This window comes from Cebidichthys violaceus, unplaced genomic scaffold, assembly GCF_023349555.1.
Source record: "Cebidichthys violaceus isolate CVI_PGR_0920_01 unplaced genomic scaffold, fCebVio1.0.p SCAF_12, whole genome shotgun sequence".
NCBI lineage: Eukaryota > Metazoa > Chordata > Actinopteri > Perciformes > Stichaeidae > Cebidichthys > Cebidichthys violaceus.
Window position 1 is genome coordinate 998,617 of NW_027176285.1, and position 15,976 is coordinate 1,014,592.

At 42.1% G+C, this 15,976-nt stretch overlaps 1 protein-coding gene across 2 annotated transcripts; it reads right to left on the minus strand.

Annotated features, from left to right (window-relative positions):
* Positions 1–148: 148 nt before the first annotated feature.
* On the minus strand, positions 149–14,372 carry lhx6a (LIM homeobox 6a). Of its 2 annotated transcripts, none has more exons than XM_068705485.1 (9): positions 14,101–14,372; positions 13,159–13,230; positions 12,739–12,921; positions 10,684–10,805; positions 3,057–3,277; positions 2,623–2,723; positions 2,340–2,435; positions 1,843–2,017; positions 149–1,723 (listed from the first exon to the last, which is right to left on the minus strand). In XM_068705485.1, the coding sequence occupies exons 1-9, from the start codon at positions 14,176–14,178 to the stop codon at positions 1,644–1,646; spliced, it is 1,128 nt and encodes a 375-aa protein (XP_068561586.1). In that variant the 5' UTR covers positions 14,179–14,372; the 3' UTR covers positions 149–1,643. The 2 variants fall into 2 exon arrangements, 1 of the variants encoding a protein (XP_068561586.1); XR_011102230.1 differs by having other exon boundaries at positions 1,640–1,723; positions 1,843–1,997.
* Positions 14,373–15,976: the final 1,604 nt, after the last annotated feature.

Consider the following 15,976-nt stretch of genomic DNA (forward strand, 5'->3'; position numbering starts at 1 on the left):
ATACAGAACACATGGAAAATACAATAACTTAATATTTATTTATTTAATTTGTATGTTTGTCATTTAAAAAGTCCAATCCATTTGAGCCTAATTTAATCTTAAAAGTGAATAATTGTTGAAAATGATTCAAAACCACAAAAATATCACATTCTATTTTATTGCATTTTAGTACACAAAACATTTATGATGCACAGTCTATCAAATAAACTTTTTTGTTGAATTTCATTTCATGTTTTTTAACAAAACAAAACAATTTCAGAGGAAAAAAAGTGCTTTACAGGGATTTACCATCTCAATAAATACAAGGACACTGAGGTCTTGTTGGATCCTGTTCTTCACACAATGGCCATGGCACTAAAATACAGATGCACACTCTCTACCCCTGCCAATACACACACGTGCGCGCGCACACACACACACACACACACACACACACACACACACACACGCACGCACACCCGTCTTACTATGTACAACCCCAGTCTGTTTCATATTGTCCATATTGTACCAAGACACCAACACTCCATTTCCCTCTTTGTGCGAGAGACACACACACACACACACACACACACACACACACACACACACACACACACACACACACACAGGGTGAACAAACAACATTAGAAATGATAAATTAGTGACAATACAATTGTTTGGAAATTTGAAAATATGTAACTAGTAACAGATTTTGTAGTATGACTAGTATGCTCATCTCAGACTTCCCTTTGTTTCTCCGTCATGTAACATGATCGCCTAAAATCTGTTTGCTTCTAATGTTACAGCCATAATTTAATAACACACAATTCCAGACTTTGTGCAATGTGGTTTTCCTTCTTGATTAACAGTCAAGATGCTGAGGTTTAAAATCCTCGTAATTTGTTCCAAACTGTAAAATTAAAAAACACTCAAATCTTTCTTTAGAGACAAATTACACACTGAAATTTGAATAAGCCGATTCAGTGATGTAAGGTAGTAATAATTGAAACGATAAGGCACACAATGTTTCATTCCTTAACAAAAATCTAGTTCTACACCGCAGTGCAGTGGAAATTGACCAAAAATGTAAAGAGGAAGTTTTAGTTTTTTGAGATGTCATACAGTCGCTTTGTCAATCCGAAAGAAAATATTTCAACAGTCAACTTATTTCATTTACATAGGTGTTTCCTTCATGGTGGCTTAGAGAGAAGAGTGAGGAGTCTTACCTCTAATGTGGTCTACTGCGTGTGACGGCCAGTATGACCCCCTCTCTGTTTATCTTCAGTATTCTGACATCACTCAAGAGGCTTCCCTCATGCGTCCTCGGTCAGTTTCATCCCTTTGAAACTTCCTCCATCAAGTTGAGGATGTATTGGAGGAGTGGAGGATGCTGTACATATGAAGCAAAATGGGTCCTTTACGTGGCGTAAAATACAGTCAGGGGTATTCCTGTCCTCAGGAAGAAAAGTAACATAATGACGGATGCGTCTTAGTTTTTCCTCGTTGTTCCGTTCCTCTTTCCTGGGCAGGGCTCCTGTAAGATGTGTCTTTTCTCCAATCTGACTCCCGCATGACCTCCGGGTCAGCTTCGCAGACTTCAGTGATGGAGATCAAGGGTGAGGATCCAGAGGTTTCGGGGTCATAAGGGTCGTAGTGGTGGAGCGCTAGCGGCTGAGGGGGAGCTGGGGCAGCGACATGGCCTGGTGAGGGAGACTCTGAGAGGTCAGCATGGAGAAGGGATGACCTGGAGAGCACACACAAAAAAATAGTGAAATAAAGAATATATTGTTTTAAACGTACCTACAAGGACGAACAAAAGCTAGACGGTTTATTTGACTACAAACTGCACAAACTGCAACTCACTGTCGATATACCCGTGAAGGGCCACCATGCGCGCCCGCTCAGGACTTCCAAAGGGGGAGTAATGCAGCTCATCGGGCAGGGACGAGGGTATCCTGGACTGGGGGTGACCTGGGGGAGCCCCACTGTGCTGGGGCGTGTGCTTTTTGTGTCTTGCTCTGCAGTTTTGAAACCACACCTATGAAGACGCAATGTAACCAGACATCATGTAGCTATATTCTTAAAAAACAAATATGTTGATTTATTTCAAAAGTACAATTTTAAGAGTCGTGAATGACAAAACATGTAGAATATATTATTTATTATGAATGTGCACACATGAACATTTTAAGATAATCTATTAGCAGTAAACTACATTTGATCTCATTTTAGTCATTGTATGGCTGGATCAAGTCCGAGGTTTGTATGTTGCTGAATTATTTCAATACACACAGCAACAACCGCGCCATAACATAATTAACAAATGAGTAACAGAAGAAAGTGGACGTCTCTGCACTGACCTGTATAACTCTCCTGCTGAGGCCTGTCATGTCGGCTAGTTTCTGTAGCGTCTGGGCATCTGGATTGTTGTCTTGGGCAAACTGAGCTTGCATGATCTGCATATTGAGGCGAAACATTAGCGTGAAATCAAACGCTACTGAAATTCAACGATTGCAGAGATCATTACATATTGGATTTAGGGTTAATGTGTAGGTGAGAGTGCTGCACATGTACAAAATAAGCTCCAAACTGTACTGAAAGCACAGATTTTAAGCTGAGATCGGTGCGATGTGTGTGTCTGACCTGTAGCTGTTCTGCGGTGAAGGATGTCCGCGCCCTTTTGGACGGTTTGGGCTGACTGTCTTGTTCTGTTGGAACTGCTCCCTCTAATGTGATACCATTACCTGAAAAAAACCCACAACAGCAGACATGTGAGACGACAGACAAATAATAAGAACTTGAAAAGACCGAGATAGTCCCAGGAGAGGTATTTGAACCACAGGTGTTGGACACCATATCACAAAGGGAGCTCTTGAGCTCTTGCAACATGACCATTGAGAAATCACGGAGAAGCAGGCCAGACATATTAAACGATGATATAACAAATAAGAAATTGTACAAAGCTGATTATGCAGTCTTCATTTTGCTTGCAAATTCAGATAACCTCAGTTTGGGAGGACTCTTGAGCAAACATCTGGACAGCCACAGGGAAACCAATTGCCAGAGCCGCTACTCACCGCTCTCAGCCGCTCGTTTGAGGTTCTCCACCATGGTGTCGTAGTGGATCCTGCACAGGACCTTCTCCTCCACCAAGCCAAACTCCTCTCCCGTGGACAACTGCCTCTTACACGAGTAGCACGCAAAACATGCCAAGTGGTATGCGTTTCCCCTCGCACGGCGCACCCAGTCGCTGGCGTATATCTGCCGCCCACAGCGGGCACACTTAGTACCAAACCTACTGTGAGGGAGAGAAAAGGAGAACAGAGGCAGAGGAGGAGAAACGGGATGAGGAATTAGTGGGTCATTGATTGAGCAAAAGCAACATTTCGGTAGAGAAAATTGCTGAGGTAGATCATCTTTTGAATCTAATCTTGAAGCCATTCCGAGATCGTACACACATTATTAAACATAATGAAATAAACATGCAAAGACGTCCTTTTCTTTGCGATTATTTTTGAGAGAGTTGAAGTTGAAAATGTGTGTTTTTATTCTTGAAGTTTTGGCAGAGCTCAAAGGGTTTAGAAGGAAGAAACCTTGGAGGAGGATGTGGCCTTCAGAAAAGACTCCTGACTGCGGCTGCAAGCTGAGCCTTGAATGCAAACAAACCAACACCTGCAATTTCCTGTATGATGCATGAAGGCCCTGACATGTACACATGCGCACACACACACACACACACACACACACACACACACACACACACACACACCGGGGAACAAAGCAACACACATGTAAACCAGGGTGGTTTTACACACAGTGGAGGATGAAGAGAGACTTGGATGACATCACTCTAGATCGCCCCGCTGTAACTGATAGCAACAGTGAGGTCAGGCGGCATACAAACCTAAACCACCTGACGTACTGTTCTCAAAGGGTGGGTGGGTGAAAGATAAATGGACAGAAAGTTATGGAAAGAGAGAGGCTATATGCAGGGAACGGGTGAGTCAGCAAATGCTTTAAGACAATTCCTAAATTAGCTCAAAACAAGATATGAATGTGGAAAACAAACATGCTCTTTTCAAGTATTTGAATATGTATAAATGTGGACAGAATGACACTAATACAAGGGAGGATAAGGACAAAGCCAACATAAACACTGCCATCGATTTAAATACCCCAACATTCATAATCCTTCAGAGATAAGTGTGCATTAGTCCCAAACACAATTTGTTTTGACTTCGCTACCCTGTCTGTGGCCCTCGGCCTCATTCCCATTTAATCCCACTGGAGATATACATCTTTTTAAATAGTTCCCTAAAACAGCCGGGTTTTTAGAAAACATTGCCCAAACAATAGTGAACAATGCATTTGATGGGAACTATTTTCATCTGTGGATCAATAGTCAGCATTCACAGCAGCAGCACTGTGTAGAAGTGACTCTGTATAAACTGCAGTGGCCATGTTCATCGTGACATGTGACCCATCATTGTGTTCATAATAGTTTTAGTACAACAATGTAGGTCTGTGGCAGAGAGGAGTAAGATACAGCAGACGTTTGGCTACACGGTTAGTTTGGGTCTTTTAATGGGATTTGTTGAAAATACCCCAAAATTATGGAATATCACTACATCCTCCTTTAACTGAGGTTGGGTTCACTGAGCAGCTGGCTATGAGGAGCATCCAAAAAACTCCACTTTAATGCAACTGAAATATTACATACATTTCCTGTTTTACACCACAATCAAAAGACATTAAGCCCCTAATTTAAGAAGGCATTGTGGGTTTAATGGGTATGAAACGCCTTACATCTGAGATGTCACGGTTAGGTTAAGAGCCATTGTTAGGGTCAGCAGCTGCCAATTCTGGTGAAGGAGGCAGGATTTGTAAGCAGCCTGCGAGAAAGCGCCGCCGCAGGGGTAAAACCGGGGGCAAGAAGCAGAACGGCGGACTGGTTTCAGCTCAAATTAGAAACATTTCCATATTGATGGGATTGTTTTGTAAAAAAAAAAGGCACTGACACGAGTATTAAGAGCTGACGTCTGACTCAACATTTTCCCGTTCCTGCCGCGTGTTTCTTCTTTCTACGCTGTGCCTAATTTCAGCAGAGCAGAACGGTAAAGAGCACAGCATCACCAACGTGAGCCAAATTCAAAGAGCTGTCAATAGTTGAAAGGTATGGCGGAGGCAAGAACTGGAGAGGGCATGATGAAAAGAAAAGACATGGAGGGAGGAAGTAAGTGGCTGAGGGAAACAGCAAAGTAGACGGCGTCGATGGCAGAGAGAGGGAGAGAGAGCAGGGGGACGGAGAGCACCAGGGTTGCCAAGTGAGTGGGTTTGGCAGTGTATCAGTGCACTCAAGTCCACTCTATCTGGGATGAAAGCATACTATAGCCCTGACATCCCACAAACTCCTACCCCTCCCCATGTATATGAGCTTGTTGGAGAGAAGTTCAATTTTTTCTGCTTGTATTTTGGCCGAGAATATGTAATCATTAAATGCCTACTGTTTGAGGATCCACCTCTTATCTGTTTGCCTTAGTTTTTATTATCACTGTCAAGGTAACGACAACAATGTCCAAATACAAAGAACAGCATCTACAGCAGCAGCAGGCCTGATGTTCCTTATTACAAAAAACAAATTCAAATCAGCATCAGAGCCATGAGACCACGAGTCTTTGAGGTGAGCTTGAAGTAAAATTAGCTGGCGCAGCACTCACAGAGCGCTTAAGTTGTCACAGATAATGTGCAACTTAACCAACAAACCTCTTACAACCCAATAAAGCCACTCCGGAGACAAATCGAATCCATGGCTTACTGTACTGTGTGTGTGTGTGTGTGTGTGTGTGTGTGTGTGTGTGTGTGTGTGTGTGTGTGTGTGTGTGTGTGTGTGTATCACTTCAGATTGTTATGGAGAATTCCAGGCTGTTTCTACAGTAAAAGAGGAAAACATTGTGGAACATTGTGGCTAATGTGGCATGACAGCTTGTCAGTTTCATGCTCCGAGACAGAACCCAGAAAAGCTGCAAATCATCCCGTGTTTTAACCTCCTCCTCCTCCTCCTCCTCCTCCATCTTCATCTCCTCGGACCCTTCCCTCCCTCTACCCTGTCTTTTTTTTTTGTTGTCTTTGTACCAAAAACCTGGTGTTTATTTTGGAGCCATGTCAATCCTCATGGACCCCCTGCATCACTCACAAAGGGGTAAATGTTACTCCGCATAGCTCCCGTTACCCCCAGACCTCTCCTATTTGCTCCCCTTCTTACGTCTAATCTTCACTTTTTTTTTCAGTAATTCACCTGCTGCTGAAAGAGAGGCTTGAGGAGGTACACGTTTTTTGAATTATTTCTCATGTGCTATGAGAATACTATAATCTCTATTAGATTTGTCCTGAGAGAGTTATTGCGGTTTTAGGACGTGAGGTTCCTGTTAGGCCTTTCGTACGAGAATCAAAGACGGGGAAGTGATCTAAATACTTTCCAGAAAACATCTTTTAACAGATTTTAAATTTTACCAAGCTTTTACCATATTAACCCTGCAAGAGGAACCTTGATATTTTCATTCTCTGTTCTTTGAGGCTGCAGTGACTGTGAACACGGGCAGTTTTCTTTGTAATCTCCTTTACAAAATAAATAATACATTTCATTGCTTCGACTGTCTTTATGTAAATGTGAAGCATTGCGTGACAGATGTCTTATTATAATTTCAATTAATTCAGTTTTCAATAAAACTCAAATCACCCGCTCTGTATCGGTTACTCGTCTTTGTTGCTATGGAGACCTAATCAGCTAACCAGAGGTGGGTTGATGAATAATTATTATTACAACATGCACACACACGCACACGCACACACACACACACACACACACACACACACACACACACACACACACACACATCTCACCCACAAAGTTCCCTACATACATGGACTCTGGTTACACTGTCAGTATCCCAGGGTGCCCCTGATTAGTGCAGCAATGCAACTTCCTGTGTGGCCTGCAGCTCACGGACGAGGATGATGTTTCTACAGAGTGAGGCGATGGGGGGTGCAGGGCGGCGAGGGGGGGGGGGGGTCAGGGGAGGAGGCTGATAAAGAAATGGTTTGCGTGTGTGTGTGTGTGTGTGTGTGTGTGTGTGTGTGTGTGTGTGTGTGTGTGAGCAAGCCCCTGAGGCCTGACATGGGTTTGAGAGGCACAGCATGGGCTCTGTCCTGCGCCCCCTATCCCGACATACACACACCACCTTCTTCCCCCCTCCCCATACACACACACACACACACACACACACACACACACACACACACACACACACATATATGGAGGGAAACCCACTCTGATTTCCTGCTATTACGCCCCATTAAAGCAGCTGTCAGTCCAAAGCCAGATGAGAGGCTGACACAGATGAGGAAATATCTCCAGAGGTTTGAACTCAGCCCAGAGGATCTGGACTGGCTGTGGTGTTTAGCCTTGTATAAATCTGGCCTAAACCCAGATTACAGTTTATATTTACAGAGGTAACCATTGTAGGGCCAGCCCTGCAGCACAGCTTCACTGTTGCTGCAAGATTTTCTAAATCATTTCTTGTTTTCCAGTGTGACCAAGGAAATCTAATCCAAACCTACAAATAGTATTATGCAAATGAGGATTGTTCTCCAGAGAACGTTACCATATTGAGGAGAAGATTTGCAAAATAGTTAGACCTTTGGTATATCTAGACCATTAAATCAAATGTATTTTGACTTTGCTGGACATTCTTATCTTTGCAGTCACTCATCACATAGATATAAATAATACATTTTGATGTATGAAACGTCTACAATAGTTTGTACCATTTATCAAAATAAACAAATACATGGTTAAAGTGCCTTTCAAATGCAGAGAGCAGTAATACACAACCTCAGAGGTTAGAATCCAAAAAGGATTTGAAGTTCCAAGGCAACTGTGTCAAGCTAACAACCTTAATTTACACCCATTGTCCACAAACGAATGATGTCCTTAGTGTTCTTGTCTATTTCAACAAATGAATCTTAACTATGTGTGATTTAAATGTAGCTCAACTGCACCAAAAGACCTTCACCTCCAGCCTCAGAAACAGCTTCTACCTCAGAGCCATCTTTGAATTGAACTCCACAAAAGACCCTCCACCAACATCATCACACCCCCCCCACCACAGGACTAAGGCTGGGATAGTTATAAACAAGAACATGTATTAATAGGTCACTTATCAAAATCTATCTTTGTAACACTATGTCAGGGGCACATGTGATTGTGTCTAAGAGCTACACAGCAAATGTTGTTGTGCAGTGTGTGCAATGACAATAAAGACTTAGTGTTTGCTTCTATTTGAATTATTATCAAGATGCTAAACGGACCCATGATTTGAGCCACAGAGTGGACAGCTTTGCCGTTCATGTAGGCTACTGTTGCACACTGGTCGACAGAAAACTGCTGCATGAATGTGTGCAATCTATAGTGTGTCTTTACATGAAATACACAGTAATGTAGTCGGCCAAACTTCTAATCCTCATCCCGTTGGGTCGACAATGTGGACACATGTATCGCTTCTATATTAAGCCATGCTTTTTACTCACAATAACTGTGTTTCATATGATTACAGAGTAGGATTTCTCTACACCTGCACCACTAATTACTATTTTCTAATGCTCTGACAGATTTCAAAGCCTCTCTGCGAGTTAAACGTTGGCTCAGAGTCCAGTGAGCGGTGTCGAGGGTGAGAGGGCTGGATGGTGAAGGAGCATTTAAATGGGAACGGGTGAGGTAAAATATTATTAGGATGTGGCAGAGCAAACACGCAAATCTCCATTTTGTGAAAAAGATTTGCAAAATGATTGGCAGCTGCTGGACATGTATAAATAAACAGAGATCTCGGTGTGTATTTGCGTGTGTGTGTGTGTGTGTGTGTGTGTGTGTCAGTGTGTGCACGTTCTTCAGAGTTGTAAATGGAGGCAATGTGTACAGCGCATTCTTGCTAATATGTAAATGTTTCATATTCATGTTTTCATATTTAGGCGGATGCACATATCTGTGTTATCTGTGTGTGTGTGTGTGTGTGTGTGTGTGTGTGTGTGTGTGTGTGTGTGTGTGTGTGTGTGTGTGTGTTTTTTTAGTTTAGATAGAAGTTACATTCAGGACAGAAACATGCTGACCAGGCACTCGGGGCAGTCTAATTGCTGGTCTGGAGGCCTGAGGGTCTGGGCTGGAGGACGACTAATTGCTGGTGATTATAAACCTCAGAGCGGTGGCTTGGTGTCAGGTTTCGATCAGACAAACACCAAAGCTCACACACAGCTCCAAGCAGTCACACATGTGCACACACAAGCTGATGTGCACAGTGCACGTGTGTCCATACTATATGTCCACCAGCTTCAGGCTATACAGCGCAGAATTGTCCTATATGCTGTTGCTAGTGTGAACCCCATTTCACCTCAGATACCACACACTAAGATTCACACGCACACATATAGAATCCCCACACACACACACACACACACACACACACACACACACAAACACAAACACACATGTATGTATTGAATCAATGCAACTGATGGTAAATGCATCCTTGAATTACAACAAATCAACATAGTTTCTATATTTCTCTCTCACTCCCTCTCTCTCAGCACACTGACTTTTACCCCAAGTGTGTGTGTGTGTGTGTGTGTGTGTGTGTGTGTGTGCGTGTGTGTGTGTGTGTGTGTGTGTGTGTGTGTGTGTGTGTGTGTGTGTGTGTGTGTCTATTTGTTTATTTACTGTACCGCCCTTCCATCTTGCACAATAAAAAGAAATGTTGAGCAAAATCTACACAACAGAGAATGATATGAGTATGACACAGATCTGTGAAATAGTATTATCTGAAGACAGAAATTATAATTATTATGATTGTTGTTTTGTTTAAATGTTGCTTTGTTTGGTTCTCTGGTAATTAATGACACGGATGTGACATGTTTTATTATAAGAACAAATTGTTTCTATTTTTCACAATTTACAAGAATTCTACTCTTACAATAGAATTGAGTTGTTTTCCTCTCTGTTTTATGAGTCTTCGTTGCACTAAACGTTTTGTCTGCCTATAGGGGCCGACTAAACCCTGATAGCTGCGCGTTCAAACGGGCATTTCCGGTGATTTCCGTTTGTTTTACATGTCCCCTCTCGAAGTGATAAAACACCGCGCGCTTCGTGGCACGTGGTACATTAACGGATGTGTCAGCTATCGCTGCTGTGGCCAAAAAAAAAAATCCTCCCCCAAAAACACAGCCTACAAACTACAAACACGTCCATAGATGGGCCGGATCCTGCGAGGCTACGTGTTTAAGATTAAACACACGCTTCTGCAAACGTCTATTCTGCGAGGCTAGCTGCTCATTTTTCTTTTTAAAGCTACCGGACATGTTATGTTGGAGATAGCCATAATACAATTGCGGATCGTTCAACTAGACTATTATTTTGCTACACACTGAGACGTTTTTGAAAAGGTCTTTCAAGAGCACATAAGGCAACCCGCATCTATCTCAAAGAAAGAGAGAGGGTGTGTGTGTGTGTGTGTGTGTGTGTGTGTGTGTGTGTGTGTGTGTGTGTGTGTGTGTGTGTGTGCGTGAGAGACGGGGGGGGGGGGGGGGGGGGAGAGAGAGACCTGTGTGTCGGCAGAGGAGACGTGGTATTTTGAAAACACGGTCATAAACTTACCCTACCTGAAATAATCCATTTTACAGAAGATCTCTTTGTTTTTGATGTAGCAGCTGCTGTGCTGACGTAGCGACGTCCTGCAGACAGAACACTCCAGACAGCGCACGTGCCAGATCAGGTTGTTCACCTGTAAAGGAGACAGCATCCATGTCAAACCGATGAGGGATCACTGCGTTAATGCCTTCCGTCGCGTCTGTGGCGCTGAGTATCCTACGTGACAACATTGACTTCCTTCAACATGAATTCATTTGGCCGATGCCAGCCGTAATACGTCAAGATATTATTACATTGAAAATATCACCTAATTATGTATATAACACGTGCATATCTTACAGTGAGGTTCAATCATGAATTCATATAGTTATTGGCATATTATCATTTATCATTTTAATACTCAATTTTAGTGAGTCTGTGGTGCCGCTGTGGTCACTTTATGGAGACCTGATTGTGCTTTATCGTATCCTATGTTTCCTGATAACAACACTGTATTTTTGTAATATTTAAGGGTATTGGGGTTTTGCTTAGAAATTAAATAACTAGCCTGTAGCCGAAGTAATATTTGCTGCTGAAATGCATGCGTTCTTAATAATAATAAATATCAAACCCAAAGCCTCCTGATTAGGCCTTAGATAACATTTTCTGGCACTGAGTGGAATATTTTCGATCAACAGCAATTATGATATAATTTTATAAAAATGGAAAAAGTAAATGAATATTAATTGTCAGACTAATTTGTAATGACGACTGAAAATGTATTGGACTAATTTTGAAGACTTACAGATAGCAAAGCCATTTCTCTGCCTAAACAAAAATAAAAATATTCAAAATGTTATTATCCAAAATCAGCCCAATTATTGTGTCGAGAGAGGCCCTGTAGCCTCCACAAAGCTGCCAGAGAAGTTCTAATCTAAAAGCAATCATGTTCATTTTACAATATTTTTTTTATTAAGGTGATTTTATCTAACAAGGCATAATTTATCATAACCATTTTAGGACTTTTTAAATCAATAACAAACGACGTATTTAACCTTCAAACATATATTAACAGCATCGGCATCAGTGGGAAACATTCAACTGTCATAAATAAATATAAGCACGAGATTTTACACAAGAAAAAGAGGGCAAAATAAAAAACAAAAAACATAACAGTACCACCAATAACGTAGACCAAATAAAATGCATTTTTAATGTTTCATATGAGTTCATACGTGATCAATTATAGGCTATATGTAGTTATTTACAGTTAAATTAGTTTTCTTCAGAAAAAAACCGTGTCTTTTTGTATAACGTTTGAAACCAGTATTAGAGATGATATCATAACAGAACGGGACTTCGACACAACAATAATCAATTCGCACTTCCTGAGAAACACACCCATTTGCGCGCGAGGGAGGTCTGTTTTGGTTACAAGCAAGCGGGCGCACGCGACAAGTCAGGGCGTATTGACAGTGAAGCTGAAAAAGAGAAAAAAAAAATCAAAACATCCCTGTTGTATCTGCGCGTTATCTTGATGCCTACCGTATTACGGTACGGTGCAGATAACAGGGCATTCATTGGAGACAGCTTTTGTATCAAGACAAAGGGTTTATGTTTTATTTTACAACTGAAAAACTATTATAAAATAATTTATAACAAGGTATTTCCGTGTGTCATTTACACGTTTGGTCGATATAGTTATGGGTGATTTTTCTGTCTAATTATTATTATTATTATTATTATTATTATTATTATTATTATTATTTAATTGTGCCTGTTTTTTATTCAGTGCACATTCTAAAATAAGGACCCCTAAAGTTGTCCAGGCCTTCTGTTCATTCCGGTGCATCAGCGTAACACAGCAGGCCTGTCCAAAACCCAAAACAGGACCCGAGTCAACATGGCACCCTCCTTCTCTCGCTCCTGTGCGTCTTGTATAGACAAGCCATTTGCTGTTAATGTGAATGCCAGCGTAAAAAAAAAAAAGCTAAACAAATAAACAAGACACTCCAGAAGAAAATAGTCCCTGCTCTGACCAGACGGGCAGTTCCAGCCTGTTTTACGGTTTATAATCGGCTTCTCACCTTCAGCAAGTATCTGTCCACGATATCCTGACCGCAGCTGGCGCACACGTTCTTCCCGGTGGACGGAACCGAGCTGGTGGTGGAGGTCGGCGAGCACACGGAGGGGGTGGACGGGGTGCTGGGGGACGATTGAGTGTCCTCCCGCTCCATGTTGGACCGCTGGGATTCTCCGTCCGAGTGAGACTGCAAGAGGGCATCAGCACAGCTCAGTGACACACACACACACACACACACACACACACACACACACACACACACACACACACACACACAGAATAATCCCCACAGTGCCAGTTCCACGATGTGGTCTACATCAATGCGCGCAAAATGCACACGTGTTAAACAGCCCACACAGATGCAACAGACGCACTAAATGATTCAGACATTAAAAGCAGTAGACTTTGGCAATAAAGCTCTCACCATTGGCGCGTGTTTAGAGTCCACACTGCAGCGCGAGGCTCCCGGTGTACTCTGAGGCTCGGTGGAGATCACCTATAAGACAACGCTCAGTAAACGGCAAGTCTTCATCACTTTCCCCGTCTCATCCTCAGCTGAGAAATCCCCCGGGAGACATTTGCAGGCAGCTCTTCAAGGCTACTCCTATATAAAGTGGTTAAAACCGCTAAAAGGGCCCCCGCAACAAAAGGCACATTTTAATGAAGCTATTTCAATTTGGATTGATTTTTCCCTGCCCTTAACCCGCGCCTCTCGGAATAATAGTATTTTCTTCGCAATCCAGGACACGAGAGTGGAGGGGGGGAAAAACTACCTGTAATTACAAATAGCTTGAACCGCTATACGGATAAGAGGGACCCGGAGTGTCAATTTCAACTGTCAATCAGAGAAAGGCAACGGGTCACCCAAAGAATTGCAAATTTGATTTTTAATGGCTGTAATTAAAATCTAATTCTTCTCGGGCGAACTGGCAGCGCTCGAGAGGCTCGCGGACCGCAAATCACGCTATTCATAACAGAGAGGCGCGTGCCTCTTCACAGCGGCTGGCGCGTGCAGCTGATCTCAGTACACAAGCAGTGATTCTTGTGACATCACAGAGAGACAAAACAAAACGCACACAGGATGCAAATAAACGGCAAGGTTTTCTCTCTCTCTTTGCAGCAGCAGATAGATCCTCCGAGCGCTCGAGAGAGAAGACAAACACTTTGGTAAATCAAAACGATTTCAGATTGAGGCTGTGTATTGCATCGTTATACCATAAATCGCTTGCTGTACGTCATCACAAATTAAATTAATTCCGTCTAAACCAAATAGTGAAGGCCCACGCGGTGCATAAGTGGGGTACGTCTCCAATTTGAACCTTTTACGCACAAAGTTGAAGCTCAGCCGTTTCCAAAGTGTTAGTACCTTCTTCGTGGGAATTCCTTCGGACAGAATATTATTTCCCTCTGAAAGAGGGGACAAAACTTCATTTTTCCAGTACATGAACCCCTGGAGTCTCACAGCGATCAGTGTCTCCAAAATCGGTGCGTGGAATCAGAAGACTCGGCGATGGGCGTCAAAACTTGTACCATCCGTACCATGCATGGATTCAGGGTGTATCTGGCGCACAGCTTTGTTTTTAACGCAAAATGTTTTCTTTCTCTCTTTTAAAAACGCTGCTGTGCGCGACGACCTGACTGCTACTGACACAAACTACAGACGTTATGAAGCCGAGCAGAGGCGAGGAGTTGCTTGCTGCTCCGCCGAGAGCCTTATTTAGAACAGAACGAGTTCTTCCTTTCCACCCCGTTTCCCCCTCTCTCCACTTTTGGGAAGGAGTCTGACTACAGGAAGTGAATCAAATTGAGGGGCTGGCAGCTTTTACTCCGAGGCTTCATAGGTGTAGGGGAGACTGCGAGGCTGCAAAAGTCGACGGGTGCGCAGAGAACCAGAGTGTCTGTGCAGAGGGGCAGTGAAAGTGTGTGCGGCTCACTGGCCTGCCTTATAGTTAAAGAAGGGGGAGGGTGAAGAGAGAGTTTCATGTGCGTGAGAAGGGTGGACACACGCTGGAAGAAGTTATGACCGAAACTTACTCAAACTGCTGCTGTTTGATATCAGCTGCTGCCAGACACACAAACAAATCCCAATGTAAATTATAGCTATTTATGTCATTGCCATTTATTTGCTATTAGAAATATACAACTAAAACTAATTAACGTCTATACTCGGGTTCATAAATCGACCGTTTTATACACAGTGTTTCCACACATGTTGGGTTGTATCCTACATCCAAGCTCAGTCTAACCCAGAGCAGAATAAACAGTGACGCCAAAATACACCAGGAAATAAGCAAAGTGAAATTAATGAAATTCAATCGTGTAAAATATAATTTAATCCATTCAAATGGTGTAATCATAGTTATCTACTCAAACACGCGTAATGCCTAATGTGCTGATTTAAAGCTTCGCTTTTTACAGGCAGTTAAAATCTGTTTTCGTTATATTAATTCCAAATATTTAAATTCCGTATGTCGTGTAAATGTAAATGTATGGTTAACAATAATTTGTAGAGCAGAGAAACTAAAGAGGAACCACATATTTACAATTCGTATAGAATTTACGCATTTAAAAAAAAAAAAAAAAGAGGAATTTAGGGTTGTATTTTAATCCAGATTTGACACAATTGTTTTAGGCTAAATACCCCAAAACAAACAGAACAATAGTGCATTTTATATATATGTTTTAATCATGTAAAGAGTAGAGGATCTGATGCAGATGAAATAATTCAACGAGTCCTTTAACGAAAGGAAGCCTGGAGAGCAGGATGTGTTTGAGCTCAGGCTGTCCCGGAGATCCAGCAGTTATCTGAACATCTATAGAGCACAAATGATCCCAGCTTAATAAACCAGACCCAACAAAAATTAAGAAACTTGAAATCAATTTCAAATGTTTAACCAACTGAAAATATATATTTTTAACGAAGAGGCATTTTATTTAAAACGGATAAACACACATTTAAAAGAACACATGAATCTGATGTGACGGCCTTGAGAAATAGTCTTCAGTCGGATGATTTAACAATAACAAAGACATTTAAACAAAATGCTGACTGATGTCAAGAGGTAGGACTTGATTGGTTCGGTGCGCACAGACATGGTGCTCCTTCATCTCATCATACAGTTAGGTCTGCCGATCTCCATCCATGCTGCAGTGATATGAAGCCTAATCCGGGATTTATATACTCTGGTAAACTCTTAAAACATTAGTTCTCTAAACAAAAACTTGGTAAATTCATTCTCCAC